At 42.0% G+C, this 16,867-nt stretch overlaps 1 protein-coding gene across 1 annotated transcript; it reads right to left on the reverse strand.

Moving 5' to 3' along the window:
* Positions 1–8,557: 8,557 nt before the first annotated feature.
* Positions 8,558–9,544, reverse strand: LOC102820515 (putative olfactory receptor ENSP00000348552-like). Its single transcript, XM_006863181.1, has one exon. It carries the CDS (start codon positions 9,542–9,544, stop codon positions 8,558–8,560), a length of 987 nt encoding a protein of 328 aa, XP_006863243.1.
* Between the last annotated feature and the right edge of the window lie 7,323 nt (positions 9,545–16,867).

The raw sequence follows: 16,867 nt of genomic DNA on the forward strand, positions 1-16,867 counted from the left end.
TATAGAAAACTACAACACCTCTGGAGTCCTGGTGTGGCGCTGTGGACTAATGTGCCAGACTGCAAAGCCATTTGAACTGCAAGGTAGGTGGTTCAAGCTCACCAGCTGCTCCTTGGAAACCCTATACAGGGTCGCTATGGGTCGGAACCTATGCAACAGCACTTAACAACAACAACAACAACACCTCTACAAGAAAAAGATAAAAAAGACGAATTAAATATGGGCCCAGGACATGAACTGACACTTCACCAAGGAAGGCAGCAGACCCTCAACAAACCTATGAAGAAATGTTCACAATCATTAGCAATTGTAATTGTTGCTCTGTGCCATTCAGTGGTTCTGACTCTAAAAACAATAAAAAGAAACACCGCCTGGTCCTGCGCCATCCTCACAACTGCTCTATGCTTGAGCCCATTGCTGCTGCCACTCTGCCATTCATGCTGTTGGGGATCTCACTCTTTCTCTGACCCTCCACTTTCCAAAGCATGAAGTCTTTTTCCAGGGACTGGCTTCTACTGAAAGGATGTCCAAAGTATAAGAGATGATGTCTGGCCATGTTTCCTTCTAAGGAGCATTCTTGTTGTACTTCCCACAACACACAGTTGTTTGTTCTTCTGGCAGTCCATGATACCCTTAATATTCTTCTCCAAAACCATAACTCAAACACATCTATTTGCAATTAACAGCAAAGTTAGAAACAAACAAACAGAAAACAACAAATTCTGGCAAGGGTGTGGAGAGACTGTGACCCTGCTACATTGCTGTAGGGACTGTAAAATGGCTCAACCACTGTGGAAAGCAGCATGGATCTTCCTTAGAAAGTTGGAAATAGAAATATCATATGATCCAGCAATCCTTGTATTTGGTATATATCCACAAGAAATACGAGCCAGGACATGAGTAGATATCTGCACACTGATGTTCATTGCAGCACTATTTACAATAGCAAAAAGATGAAGACAGCCCATCAGTGGAAAAATGGATAACCTTTGGTACATACACACAATGCAACATTGGAGAATAATGATGAATCTGAAGGACATTATGCTGAGTAAAATTAGCCAGTTACAAAGGGACAAATATTGTTTGAGACAACTATAGCAAAAACTCAATAAAAGATTTTCATACTAAAAAATACTATTTGATGGTTCCCAGGGATGGGAGAAAGCAGAGAGTAATTCACTGGTTAGAGGATTGTTGTTGTTAAGTGTCGTTGAGTTGGTTCCAACCCATAGCGACCCTGTATAGAGTTTCCGAGGAGCAGCTGGTGAGCTTGAACCATCAACCTTGCAGTTCAAATGGCTTTGCAGTCTGGCACATTAACCCACAGTGCCACACCAGGTTAGACAAATGTTAATTCAGGTGATGATGGGGTGGACAACATTACAAGAAATGGGAGGGCAATATACAAGAAGAGGGAGGTTGGCAGAATGATGAAGGTAGGTGAAGACACAGGAAGGTATGCAAGGACTAAAGTGAGAGGTAAATAGTGATATATATACAACCTTGAAACAACAATGTTCTTTGGGTAGATATATGAACAGAGACACAGGCTGAATTGGTATGGGAAGAAGAATGGAGTATATATATCACTCTACCGAAAGAGTCACTGTACCAAAAAGAAATGGTCGATGTTCAATTATTTCAAAAAGTAGCATATGATCAAGAACCAATGATACTGAAGGAAGAAGTCCAAGGTGCACTGAAGGTATTGGCAAAGAACAAGCTCCAGGAGTTGATGAAATACAAATTGAAACCTTTCAACAAACTGATGCTGCACTGGAGACTCTCATCTGTGCCAAGGATTTTGGAAGACAGTTACCAGCCAACTGATAGGTAGAGATCCATATTTGTGCCCATTCCAAAGAGAGGTGACATGACAGAATGTGGAAATCATCAAACAACATCATTAATCTTTCTAAAGATAGTTCAAAACTGGCTATAACAGTATACTGACAGGGAACTGCCAGAGGTTCAAACCAGATTCAAATAAGGACATGGAATGAGGGATAGCACTGCTGACGTCAGATGGTTCTTGGCTGAAAGTAGAGAATGTCAAAAAGATGTTTACCTGTGCTTTATTGACTATGTAAAAGCTTTTGATTGTTTGGGTCATTACAATCTATGGCCAACATTGAAGTGAATGAGTATTCTGGAACACTTCATTGTGCTCATGAGGAACCTGCACAGAAAGCAAGAGGAAGTTGTTTGAACAAAACAAGGGAATGCTGAATAGTTTAAAGTTGGAAAGATGTGCACAAAGGTTGTATTCTTTTATCATATTTATTCAATCTGTATGCTGAACAAATAATCAGAGAAGCTGGATTATAGGAAGAGGAATGTGGCATCAGGTTTGGATGAAGACTCATTAACAACCTGAGATATGCAGATGATATACTCTGCTTACTGAAATTTGAAGAGGACTTAAAATGCTTTCTGTTGAAGATCAAAGATGGCAATCCTTGATATTGATTGCACCTCAGTGTAAAGAAAACAAAAATCCCCACAATGGGACCAATAAATAACATCAAGATAAATGGAGAAAAGTTTGAAGTTGTCAAAGACTTCATGTTGCTCAGATCAACCATCAACACTAATGGAAGCAGAGTCAAGAAATACAATGATATATTGGATTATGCAAATGTGCTGCACGTGACCTCTTTAAAGTGTTCAAGAGCAAAGATATTAGTTTGAGCACTACTGTGAGTCTGACCTAAGCCATGGTATTTTTAATAGCCTCATATACATGTGAAAGTTGAACAGTGAATAAGGAAGACTGTAGAAGAATTGGTGCATTTGAGTTATGGTGCTGGAGAAGAATATTAAAAGTGACATGGACTGCCAAAAGAACAAACACATTTGTGCTAGAAGAAGTACAGAGTTAGAAGCCAGGATGAACAGACTTTGTCCCTCATACTTCAGACATATTTTCAGGAGGGGCCCATTGTTGGAGTTAGACATCATGCTTGATAAAGTTAAGAGTCAGCAAAAAACAGGAAGACGCCCCCTTCCCCCCAGCTAGATGGATCGGCACAGTGGCAACAACAATACGCTCAAACATAGCAACGATTGTGAGGTTGGTGCCTGACTGTGCAGTACTTTGTTCTGTTGTGATAAGGTCGCTATATGTCAGTATCCTCTGATAGCAACTAACAACAACATATCCCACACATACTTAAGCGTTTGAAAGAGGATATTGACACATAAGTATTTCCCTTTCCTGCAAACACAACTATGAATGTGATGGAGCATACAGGAGGCAAAGTGATGAAAATTTCTTAGATACTATCAAACATCTTAAGGCTATGATTTGCTGGGCCAAGGACTCAGGACTAGAGTCTCAGGGGACACCATGATCAATTAGCATAACATAGAGCACAAAGACAATGCTCTACCTCCTACTTTGGTGACTATTATAAGAGATCTTAAAAGCTCATGAAAAACCATATAAGGTGCAGCCACTGATTTCTCCATGTGCAGAAGAGAGAATTGAAGAGGCGTTTAATCAATTAGTCCAATAGACTAATGTAACATGTGAACATCAGTCTCCATGATTCTCAGACCTGTAGGACTAGATAGTGCCCAGCTACCATTACCAACTCCTCTGAAAAGAATGACATTAGAAGGTCTCAGATAGAGCGGCAGAAATGGTGGAACAAAACTCAAAATTATTTTAAAGAAACAAAAAAGATAAGGCTTACTGCTTAGAAAGAGACTGGAGGAACTTGAAACTATCACCCATGACCACCCTTCAGGTCTGGAAAGGAATTCACCCTCATGGCCTAACTTTCAGCCAAGCAGTAGATAGGTATATAGGAGGGACAACAATACTAGTAAAGTATGCTCACTATGAATGGTGGAATGGTCACTCATTCAAAATCAAAAGGGCAACATTTACATTAAGACAAATTTGAGAAGGAATGGGAAGGTGGGTGGAATGGAAATAGGAACCACAGGAAGAAGCAGAATAACTGTTGTTTCATAGAGGGGACTGCAATCATTGAAGTGAAACCAAGTGTATGATTTGTTAAATGTAAAACTGATGATCTAGTCTGTAAACCTTCACTTATTTCTCAATAGAAAGTTTAAAAAAAAAAAAAAAAAAAAAAACCATCATAAAGGAAAAATGTAAAATGACAGGAAAGAAAGAAAACTTTAAAATGGATGTCAGAAGAGACTCTGAAACGTGCTCTTCAGTGACGAGATGCAAAAGCAAATGGAAAAAATGAGGAAGTCAAGAAACTGAACAGAACATTTCATAGGTCAACTCAAGATGACAAAGTTAAGTTTTATAATGAAGTTTGCAAAGACCTAGAGTTAGAAAACCAAAAGGGAAGAACATGTTCAGTATTTATCAAGCTGAGAGAACTGAAGAAAATATTCAAGCTTCAACTTGAAATCTTGAAGAATTCTATGGGCAAAATATTGAATGATGTAGAATGTATCAAACGAATATGGAAATTCTACAGAGAGATACTGTGTCAAAAAGAAGTGATCAGTGTTCAACTATTTCAAGAGGCGCCAAAGGAAGAAGTCTGAGCTGCACTGAAGTTATGTTAAGAAACAAGACTCTAGGAATTGATGAAATACAGATCAAAATCTTCCAACAACCTGATGCAGCACTGGAGGTACTCATTCACCTAAGTCAAGAAATTTGGAAGATAGCTAGTTGGTCAACGGATTGGAAGAGATCTATATTTGTGCTCATTCCAAACAGAGGTGACCCAATGGAATGTGGAAATCATTGAAAAATATTATTTATATTACATGCAAGTAAAATTTTGCTGATGATAATTCAAGTAGGGCTGCAACAGTCTATCAACAAGGAACTGCTAGAAAATGAAGCTGGATTCATAAGAGGACATCATTACTGATATCATTTCAGCCAATGGATCTTGGCTGAAAACAGAGAATACCAGAAAAATGTTTACTTGTGCTTTGTTAACTATGTAAAGACTGTTTGGATATGATAATAAGCTATGTATGGCATTGAGAAGAAAGGGTATTCCAGAACACTTGATTGTGTTCATGAGGAACCTGAACATAGACCCAGAGGCAACCATTTAAACAGAACAAGGGGATATTGAACGGCTTAGAATCAGGAAAGGTGTGCACCAGGGCTGTATTCTTACACCATTCTTATCCAAGCTGTATGCTGAGCAAATAATCTTTCTTTCTCTATTTCAACCAAGTAAAGCGAGTCTTATGTCTGAATCTTTTAAACAGTTCTTCCAGATCAGACATCATGATCCAGTTTTCTTTGGTTCCAGAGCATGGCACAGGACTAGGTAGTGTTGTAAATAGGGTCGCTATGAGTCAGAACCTGTAAAATGGCACCTAACAACAACAATAATAGCAACTATAGACCTCATGACCACCATTCACTGGTTCTAGACTACCCAACCTCTAGCTCTTACAACCTCCAACTCTCTCTTATTCCATATCTGGTGATCTCCCATTTCTCTAGTTGTAGAACTCAGTCGCCCATGTCTTCTGATTCAAGACTATATCCTATAACAAACCTCAACTTTCCTCATTCCAGATATTATCACTTCAAATTACTCTTACTCAAGAATTCATTCTTTCAATATCTTTTGATTCTAGATCTCCAGTTTATAAACTTCTCTCGTTCTAGCCCTGACAATTTCAACAACCTTTTTGAGTCTATATACTTGTATTATGGAGTCCTGGTATGGCACTGTGGGTTAATGTACTGGACTGCAAAGTTGATTTGAACCACCAGTTTGGTGGTTTAAGCTCACCAGTTACTCCTCAGAAACCCTATACAGTTGCTATGGGTTGGAACCAACTCAACTGTACTTAACAACAACAACAACGTGTACAGAGACAAGTCACACGATACACAAACCCAGCTGGGTTGACATGGATTCAGGACAGAATTGGCAAAATTTAGAAGGTACTGAGGAATGAGATGGAGCTTAGATACATCACACACAGCTAGAGGGACCAGAAGGGGCTCTCTGGAAGAAGGGGCTTGAGTGTGAATAAAATGAGGGTACACAATGCTGTCAGAGAAGTGTTTTCTCTGGCCACTATGTCCACACTGCATGTAATCCCTTAAGATTTCCACCATTCCATTTGGTCCCAGTGAGTAAAGGACTTAAAACACTTAGAACAGTTCCACAACTGGCACATGGTAAGTACTTAATGTGCATTTAGCAAACATACATTTGCTAAGTTGTGTTTAGAGGCAGAGAGGGAACATGAAGGGAAAGACACATATTAGCAGGAAAGACTAATATCTATCAGGGAACTAATATCTGCCAGGGCCTGGAGGATGTGTGTGGGTGTGTGGGGGGGGGCGGAGAGCAGTGGAGGTGAGATGACTTTCAGGAGGGCTGTTTGAATTCAATTTTGGACATTCGAGTTTGAAGTGCTTGGGAGATTTCTGTGGGGAGGGGACCAGCAATATGACAGCTCTGGGCATAGCTACTAATGAGGCATGAAACCCTGATTTCCTTGGTTGTTTCCTGATTTGTTTCAGTGGGAAATGGCACAAGATCCAAATAGCTCCTGCCTTCCTGAATACAGGCCTGTAATCAGCAGGTATTGTTGACCCTTCCTTCAGTTATGGCTACACACATAGCCAGATTGTTGTTGTTAAGTGCCATTGAATTGGTTCCAAACTCATAGTGACTCTGTATAGGGTTTCCAAGGAGCGATTGGTAAGTTTGAACTGCCAACCTTGTGATTCAAAGTGATCTTGCAGTCCAGCGCACAAACCCACAGCACCACACCTGGACTCCTATAGCTAGATTGGTGGTGGTATGCCATGGAGTCGGTTCTGACTCACAGCGACCCTGTATAGGGTTTCCGAGGCTATAAATCTTTATGGGAGCAGAAACTGAATGGCTGGCCATTTAGAACTGCTGACCTTGAAGTTAGCAGCCCATCTTGTAAGCACTATCTATCATAGCCAAATTAGGACCCTTGAATACCTACAGCTGCCCATAATAATTAGAGTAACACAGGGCTCCATCCCCTAGTGGTGTCTTTGTAAGGGCTTCTAAGTGACAATTCAGTTCAGCAAATCTTCTGTAGGGACGATTCCATGGGAGCTACAGAGATGAGTCAGACGTGGTTGAATTTTGCCCTCAAGAGATTGACACTGTGAAATATAATTAATACAAACAGAATGGGATAGCTATGAAATGAAGTGTTCCAATAAAGTACTATGGAATGTTAAGGTAAGAGAACAATGTCAGGAAATGATGCATGAAAGGGGTGGTGTCTAAACTGGAATTTTAAATTGGTTTAAGTCTTAAAATAGAAGAGTGTGAGCAGACATGAAGGTGGAAAATACAGTCAACATACTAAGGAGGAATGACCCATGTGAATGGACCCAGCAGAATATGATTCAGTTAAAGAATTTGGGCTTCGTGCATGACCATGGGAATCCATCGATGGTTCTTGATCAGAATAAAACTATGAATTACTTCAAGTTTAGCTATGCAGTAGAACTACTATGAGTAATATTCGGCATTTATTATGGAGAACAGACCTTATACAATTGGGGGAGCAGTGGGTGAAGTCTGTGTATAAATGTTATACACATTTATCTCTGCATTTGGTATTATTGTTGTTGTTGTAAAGTTCCGTCAAGTCAGGTGTGACTCATAGCGACCCTGTATACAGTTTCCAAGGAGCAACTGGTGGATTTGAACTACCAACCTCTCAGTTAGCAGAACTGCTATATAGATCAGCTGAACTAGCAGTCAGGAAGGAAAGCTGCGTGTGATGTGAAAGGAGTAAGGACAAACCAGAACTTGTGTCACTCTCGTTATCTTCAATCTCATTGTCTTCAGTCTCAATGAGATGCTACAGAAGTGCATCTTCACCAGGGAGATGCACTTGACCAGGAGTAAGAACAGCTGAAGGAAGAGATCTGGTGGGAACTAGAGAAGTTGAGGACGCAGGTTCTGCCCCATGCTTACATGGTGAACCAGCAGATGAGTCACAAGATGTGTAATGTTCTTGTGTTTGGAGCTCTACATTGGCCAGAACATAAAAAATAGTTGCTGCTTCACTTTTTTTTTTTCTTGTGGTCAACATTAACTCTGAACCATACAAGGAAAAGAATTTTGGGAAACATAGTTCCAACCTAGTTAGGTTGCCATAGTAAACAGTTACCACAAGATGGGCAACTCAGTTAGATAGGTGGTCAGAGAAATGACATCCAAACTTCTAATCATTTTGTGGTTGACCAGAATGATATGGAAGTCATTAGTCTATTGACAAACATTTCAGTCTTCTCTCTCCTTGCAGACACTTGATGTTAGATGTGAACATGTGACTTGTGTTAATTGATGAAACACGTGTGGAAATAAGATGTCAGTTCTGAGTGAAAATATGAAGAATAAGAGAATACTTTGTCATTTGCTCTTTTCCTTTTGTGATGGTAATCTGTTTCAGATTCCAGGTGGTTTATCATCCTGATTCCTAAAGGGATGAAGATGATGATGCATCTCAGTACTCCCACCCATCATCTAATGAATGGACCAGAACTGAAACGTCAAGATCATTAGCACAGAATAACCTAGCCTACCCTGACAGAGAAGGATGGCGTGCAGCAGTAAAATTGGGACATTTTCCTGGAGAGCAGATCTCCCCTCAGCAGAGCTATTGCAGCGGCTTTCACCTCTGTGTTCCTCAGGCTGTAGATGATAGGGTTCAGTGAGGGTGTCACCACCCCATAGAACAATGCAATGATCTTATCCAAGTCAGGGTCTTTGGCCTTGGGTTTGAAGTACATGAAGGAGATGGTCCCATAGAAAATCACTACTACTGTGAGGTGGGCAGAGCAGGTGGAGAAAGCTTTGTGCCGACCTGCAGCAGAAGGTACCCTAAGGATGGTAGCAAGGATGAAAATGTAGGACAGAAAGATGAATAGGAGTGGGATCAGGGCTACAAAAGGTGTGATAACCAATAATATCAGCACACTGATGGAGATGTCCCCACAGGCCAGTTTCACCACTGCCAAGATCTCACAGAAGAAATGGTTAATAACATTGTGGCCACAGAAGGGGAGGCGCCAGGCCACAATGGACTGCAGCAGTGAGTTGGCTTGGCCTATCCCCCAGCTCAGCCCTGCCATCTGAACACATGTCTTCCCACTCATGAGCTCTGAATACCTAAGTGGCTGGCAGATAGCCACATAGCGGTCATATGCCATCACGGCCAAGAGCAGGCACTCTGTGGAGCCCAGTGCCAGGGTCAGGTACATCTGTAGGGCACAGCCTAGGAAGGAGATGGTCCCTTGTTCTTTCAGGAAGTTGATCAGCATGAGTGGCACGGAGGAGGATGTGCCAAGGATGTCAATGATGGAGAGGTTGCTAAGGAAGAAGTACATGGGGCTGTGGAGGCGGGGGTCCAGCAAGTTCAGCCCTATGAGAAGGGAGTTCCCTAACAAATTCACGGCATAGATGCCCAGGAAAAGCATAAACAGGACCCTCTCTAGGTTAGGGTGCTCAGATAAGCCCAGCAGAATATACTCCCTGACTGCTGTCTGGTTTGTCCCATCCATCATTCTCCCTTTTTTTCCATCTGGACCACATAGAGTTGGATAAACACTCTGGCTGATCCGGTAGTTAAGCAGCCTGTATGTGTGTTCTGGGGTAGGTCTCCTTCATCTTTGAAATTTCGTTTCTCCATCTGTGAAGTGAGAGAGTTGGACTTCAGATTTGTAAATTGGTCCTCTCAGCTCTACAGTTCTACTGACTTAGCTTAGGTGAGAATGCTGCACATTCCAGTCCTCTAGGCTCCTCTCTGCTCCCCTCAGACAGAGTGAGAATTGTGCTTGACATGCTTCTTTGGAATCTAAAGACTTGTGGGTCGTTAAAAAGAAGCCTTTCTTGTAGGTTATGACGTCATATGGTTGCATTATACCCATAGTATATTAGATTCCTTTCATTCACTGAGTGCTCACTAGATTTTTTTTTTTTTTCTTTCAAGTGCTGGGACTACAGCAGAAAGAAAAATAAATGAAGTAAAGATGCCACTGTCCCAAGTGCTGTCCCCACATCCGTGAATTAGGTGAGATGGACTCTATAAGGCAGGTGGGTGATGGATGGTGCTTACCTAATTCTTTTGGCCATAAACTTGGGTATTTCTGGTCCATAGGATGTATACGCCTGATTTCTGATCATCTCTCCTCAAGGATTCACAGAACATCTATTGATTTGTGGGGTTTTTCTCTAGGATATACACGAACATACATATCCTAACAGAACTCCAGGTCACGGTATTTAACTCTGATCATCCAAGTGACTAACTTTTTGACTTCCATGTTGCTCTGTAGGAAAAATAATATTAATAATGATGCCACACAATGAGGAAAAATCAGCTTCTAACCGGCACTGTAGGATAAGCACTAGACCCGCAAGGTCGGTTTGAACCTCAAAGTTGGTGGTTCAAACTCACCAGCTGCTCCATGGGAACCCTATGCAGGGTCACTACAAGTCAGAACCAACTCAACAGCACTTAACAACAACAACAACACAACCCGGCAGAAGCTTTGTTAGTCATTTAATAGCTTTACTGTTAGAGGAGTGGAGAGCTTCCCTTGCTGTACTTAGTTGGTCTCCCTGCTTCCTTGAGAAAGACCAATTTTAGGTACACCCAAGTGCTCCCAAGGCACACTCTTGTTAGGAGACAAAAGCAGTCTCATAGCTCAGGAGATCTCTGGTCTGAATAAGAAACAGGAACTCATTATGAACTTTTATCATTCAGAGACTATAATCTCCCATCTCCTCTCTTCTTTCTCTCCTGTATTGATGAGCAGCACAGTGTCGTGAGACCAGGTTAGGAGCTTCATCTGATATTCTCCAGGATTGGATTTTTTTTTCTTCTTCTTCTTCTCATTCTTGTTTGATTCATGTAACTATCTGAAAGGGACAAAGTGTTCCTCTATCCTGTATAAAACATGTCTTTCACAAGTTCTACATTCTTTTGCCCAGGAAATCACCTTTCATCAATAGGTCTTTCTTCCTTCCTTGTGGCAATGTTCCTGCTTGTTTCTCAGAGCCCACCTCCACTCCACTTCTCTTCCATTCTTCTCCCTTTGGCACTAACTACTTCAGTACTAACTAGCTGTGTGATATTGACCAAGTTACTTGACCTCTCACAAACTTCCTTGGAAAATGGAGCTGCCGTGTAGCTCGGATGAAACATATACACTTAGATGCTTGTTAATTAACTGCCCAGGGTGGTGAATAGCATGTTGCTATGGAAACTCCAGACTGGACGATGACATCTTCAGCCAGAAAATAGCTGTTGGGTTTACACTCATCACCTCAGCATAAGATTTCCAGCATCTTTCATATACCTTCTCTCCCCAGGATTGATGCTGGCTTTCTGCCATCCACGCTGAATCAGGGAAACTATTAAACAACAGTGACTAAAACAAGCAGGCACAGTTTGTCCATCTGGGCCAGTAACTACCCTTTAATCTTGTCCACATAAACATTTAAAGGTCAAGTTTTCTTGCTGAGGTTGGCAAAAAAGAATTGTCTGAATATGATGACTTCATTCAACAAAGACTTACTGAGTACCTACTATGTGAAGTCCTGGGGCTATGTGCTAGGAGTAGGGCAGAAGCAGATCTGCCCTCATGGAGTTTACAATCCTTCACTTGCTTTCTTGGTGACTTTGGACACATCTATTCTCTCTGGGTTCTAGAGCCCTTTGCGGATCCTTCTAGTACTGCTAGCCTTTGAGTCTAAGATGTAAAAGACACATGAAACCTGAAATCTAGACGAACAATAAGGGCTTGCAAGGTCTATGCCAGGGGGGTTGTTAAAAAAAAAAATCCTATGCTAGTCTCATAGTCACACTGGACATGTGTGTGGGATGTTATCAAGCAGGCAAACCTCCGGACTATGCATTTCCTTTCTCATCCTTGTCAACAACCAGAAGGTCAGAGAATGATGCAGCATGTGATGTCTTCTGTAATCAGACTCTAGCTGGCTTCCTGCCTCTTTTCCCACTGTGCCCTTCTTGCAGCCCGAGCCATCTCTCCAGACGGCTCCCCATTGTATGCACAAGCCTCACCTGCTCCTAGCTCCTCTCTCTTCTTATGCTGTCTCCTCAGGCTGGAACAGCCTTAGTCTTCTACTCATTCTTCAAGGTTCAATTCACACCACCTTTAGCTAACCTTCTTCTCAGATGCCTCCCCAAAACTGACCACTCTGATAACAACTATTTAGCACAGATTAATTTCATTTTGCCATTGTTGTACCATGTGTCATTTGAGACACTTGCTAAAAATAAAGAAAAGCAATATGTATTTATTGTGTATCTCTAGACCATAGAAGAATTGATGCATTTGAGTTAAGGTGTTGAAGAGGAATATTAAAAGTACCATAGACTGCCAGAAGAACAAATAAACCCAAGTTGGAAGAAGTACAGCCCAAATGCTCCTTAGAAGCCAGGATGGCAAGACTTTGTCTCTCATATTTCAGACATATTAGCAGGAGGGAGCAGTCCCTAGAGAAGGACATCATGCTGGTAAAGTGGAGGGTCAATGAAAAAGAGGAAGACCCCCAATGAGACGGATTGACAGCGGCAGCAGCTATGGGCTCAAGTGTAGCCACGATGGTTCGATTGGCACAGGACCGGGCTGTATTTCGTTCTGTTGTGCATAAGGTTGCTACAAGACAGAACCAACTCAATGGGACTAACAACAAGAAGCCTTTTCTGTGAGCTGTCGAAAACAAAAGCTTTATCACTTTCACGGTCTCATACCCTGTACTTTGGACGGTTCAGTGATTACACTTGAGGTTGTTGTTGTTGTTAAGTGCCGTCGAGTCGGTTCCGACCCATAGCGACCCTGTACAGGGTTTCCGAGGGTGTAAATCTTTACGGGAGTAGAAAGCCTCATCTTTCTCCCGCGGAGCGGCTGGTAGTTTCGAACCGCTGACCTTAAGGTTCGCAGCCCGATTCGTAACCACTACGCTACCAGAGCTCCATTGGTAGCTTATTACGATCTAGTGCTGCCGTTCTGCTAAAAACCTTGATCCCAAATGTCTTATCTGGGGACCACCCTTCCTCCCACCCCTTCAACACACACATCAAAAGAAGAATGCAGACATGGTGATTGCTAGAGGAGAGCCTTGGTGGGCACCTGTCTGCTGCCTTCAATCACAGCTGCTCTTTCTGAACAGCTAAATCAGAGTGGGGTTTTTTTCACAAAGTATGAGTCCGATCTTAACACATCCTTAGAAATTGAACCAGCTCAATAGACAATATGATAAGCATTGGACTGCGAACCACAAAATCTGTGGCTTGAGCTCAACAGCTGACCCATGGGAGAAAGATGAGGTTTTCTGCCCCCACAAAGATTTAAAGCCTCAGAAAGCCTATACTGGGTCATTTGGGGTCTGTACCAACTGGACGCAACATAACAACAACAACAAAAGACGACATGCTTGTGGCCTCGATGAAATCAGTCTGTGTCTAGAAAATACCATGTTATCAGGTCACCAGCAGTTTTGATTCTGCAAACTTATACTTAGGCTGGGACATTAAGGAACAGCTCTGGTTCCCTTTGGGGTCCGTTAGGAAAGGCAAGGTTCTGCTGTAGCAACACATGACCCCATAATCTCAGAGCCTTAAAATCACTTGCTACATGTCCACTCTGGGTTATCTGGGGCTCTGCTCCATGTCATCTTCCTCATAGTCCCTGATTGAGTGAGGTTCCCTGTCTTGAACGTCACCAATCATTATGGTAGATGAAGAGCACACTGGATCATCTTGTATCAGAATCTAAGTGTTCTCATCCTGAAGTGATACAGCTCTTGGCTATTTATAATCCTACCTCATGCCCAGACGGAGCAGAACCAGAGATACTGCTCAGCAGCATGAATGCTTTATATTTGGGTATAATGGAGTTTCACAATATACTCAGACAGATATGCTAGCATGTATCTCCTAATGCTACACATTCTGTAAATGTCCTAGAAAATCAGATTCATGGAGGGATAATATACTTAGCGTCTCTAAGAGCAATTTCACCTTCCCAGTTTTACACCTCTTAGAGGAAAGGTGATACCACGGAATAAACCCTATACTGGGGGTGAGAGTCTCAGGTTTGAGTCTTTCCTTTGGTCTTACTCTGCTCTATGCTCAAGTTTCTCCTTCTATGAAATGAAGACACTCGATTAGGTGGTCTACAGTATTCTGTTTGAGATATTGGTAATTCCACAGCAGATTTTTTTTTTTTCTTTTTTCTTTTTTATCAGAGTAAAACTCTGACTTACTTCCTGGCCAATGCTTCTCAGAGATAGCCACTGTCCAACTGTCCATGAGGACTGCATGCTGTTATGATGCTGAATAGATTTCAGTGGAACTTTTGGGCTAAGACAGACTAAGAGGAAAGGCCTGGTGATTTACTTCTGAAAATCAGGCAGTGGAAACCCTGTGAATTCCAGTGGTTCATTCTATAATTGAGTAGGATGATGACACAGAATTGGGCATTGTTTCTTCCTGCTGTGCTTGGGTTCACCATGAGTCAGGGGCTGGCTCCACAGTAGCTCACAGTGCTACTCTATAACCTCTGAAGCATTTCCTCATGTCTTGCTAAAAACTTCTAACCCTGAGTCTACTTTGCAAGATAAATGTCAGGTATCAGTTTCACTGGCTCGAAAATCTAGTTCTAGCCATTTAATAGTCATGTTATGATTCACAGAGTCTTTTAAAAGAAAGGGAAACATAAGAAGAAGAAATCTTCTGTTACAATTTCCCCTAAATGCCTGAATCTGGGGCTCCTGCTTCACCACTTCCTCCATGTGAAACAGGGTAGTCAAGCCTGGACTTTGTGATCCATTAGGGTCCAGGTCCCACTCTTCTACTTGCTACCAATTTTCTGAGCTTCAGATTCCTTACCTGTAATGTGGAGATGATGCTATTTCATTGTGGGACTGTTTTGAGGATCCAGTGAACTAATATCTGTAAAGGTCTCAGCACAAGAACTTAGCATGTACATGGGAAATATTCACTAATAGTAGCTGTTATTATTATTCATACATCCCTTCTCCCAAGCAAACATTCTGTCTTTTAAAGATTGTTAAAACAGATTTCCTGAGAATAATCCACATGCTAGGTGACTCCTCCTTACCTCCTCCCTATTGACCCTGTGCCATAAGTGCATGCAGGTGGCTGGAGCTGGCTGCCAGGTGAGCTGACCAGGAGGGTGGGAGAACAGAGAGGAAGTGCTGAGTTCATCACCAGTAGGTTCACTAGACTGGGTGAGGCCAGGGTGGAGAGGCCCCAAGGATCATCTCTTGGTCCCCTGCCACAGACAAGACTCTCTGCTTTCAGGGACTTCATGGTCCCTGCCCAATTTAAAGTTCTAACTCTACAACTACACAAAGTCTCAGGCTTTGACATCTGTGAGCCTGGGCTTCAGAGACTCCAGGTTCCTGGCCCAGCCTCCAGGAGGTCTCTGCTGGGGTGAGATGAGCAAAGAGGCTGCTGGACAGAGGATCTGAAGACTGGGTCTCATTCCAGTGTCACCCCTAGGGTGCCACAGGCCTGGTTTGGTGGGGGGGGCTGACTGTTCTTCCCTGGGCCTGGGTGTCCTGGGCTGTGAAATCGGGCAGAAAATCCTTTACCATTTCCTTCCAAGCTTGATCTAAGGAACTGGTTGCATGAAAGCTGTCTTTCTTTCCTTCTTCCCCCCAACTTTCACCACCCGCCCCCACATTCCCTACCTTTCTTTCCCCTTGATTCTTTCTTTCCCGTCCTTATTCCTCCATGTCTCTGCTCTCCCTTCCTCCCTTTCTCCTTCCCTTTTTCCCTTCTTCTCTTTATGATAAAGAACAGCAAGTTAATACAGTTTGTTGTTTTTACATGTCATTGAGTAGGTTCTGAATTATAACCATATATTAAAAAAAAAAAAAAAAAAAGAAACTGTATCCTTTCAAAAAAAAAAAAAAAAAAATGAAACTGTATCCAGTACCATAACATCCTCACAACCTTTGCTGTTTGAGTTCATAATTGAAACCACTGTGTCAGTTCATCTGCTTGGGTGTCTTCATCTTTTTCTCTGACCATCTACTTTATCAAGCATGATATACTTCTCCAGAGATTGGTCCCTGTTGATAACATGTCCCAAGTACTTGAAATAAAGTCTTGAGTGCTCCTTGGAGGCCAAGATGCCCAAACTTCATCTCTCATACTTTAGACATATTGTCAACAGGGACCATTCATTGGAGAAGGATATCATGTTTGGTAAGGTGGAGGGACAAAGAAAAAGAGAAAGACCCCCAACGAAATGGATTGCCAAGTGGCAGCATCGATGGACTCAAGCGTGGCAACAGTAGTGAGGTTGGCCCAGGATTGGGCAGTGTTTCGTTCTGCTGTGCATAAGGTCGCTATGGGTCGGTACCAACTCGATGGCACCTAACAACAACATCCGTATGTCTAAGGAGCATTTTGGCTGTACTTCTTTCAATAGAAATGTGTTCATTCTCTGGCAATACATATTATATTCAATAGTCTTCACTGACACCATAATTCAAAGGCATCAGTTCTTCTTCAGTCTTTTGGATTCATTGTCCAGGTTTTGTGTGCATATAAGGCTATTGAAATTACTAAGGCGTGGCTCAGACGCACTTTAGTCCTCAAAGTGACATCTTTGCTTCTTAAGACTTTCAAGAGGTCTTTTGCACCAGATTTGCTCAATGCAATATATCATTAGATTTCTTTCTTTTTTTGTAAAAGAAAAAAACAAAAATTTTTAATGTAAATTGAGTGAAGGTTTGCAGAGCATCTTCTCTTTTCTTTTGTTAGATTTACCAGTGGTTTGTCAATTTTATTAATACTTTCAAAAGGCCAACTTCTTGTCTGA

The sequence above is a fragment of the Chrysochloris asiatica genome, unplaced genomic scaffold, assembly GCF_000296735.1.
Source record: "Chrysochloris asiatica unplaced genomic scaffold, ChrAsi1.0 scaffold00053, whole genome shotgun sequence".
Taxonomy (NCBI): domain Eukaryota; kingdom Metazoa; phylum Chordata; class Mammalia; order Afrosoricida; family Chrysochloridae; genus Chrysochloris; species Chrysochloris asiatica.

Coding starts and splice junctions, on each gene's coding strand:
- LOC102820515 (XM_006863181.1), bottom strand. CDS start 9,544: ATGGATGGGACAAACCAGACAGCAGTCAGGGAGTATATTCTGCTGGGC.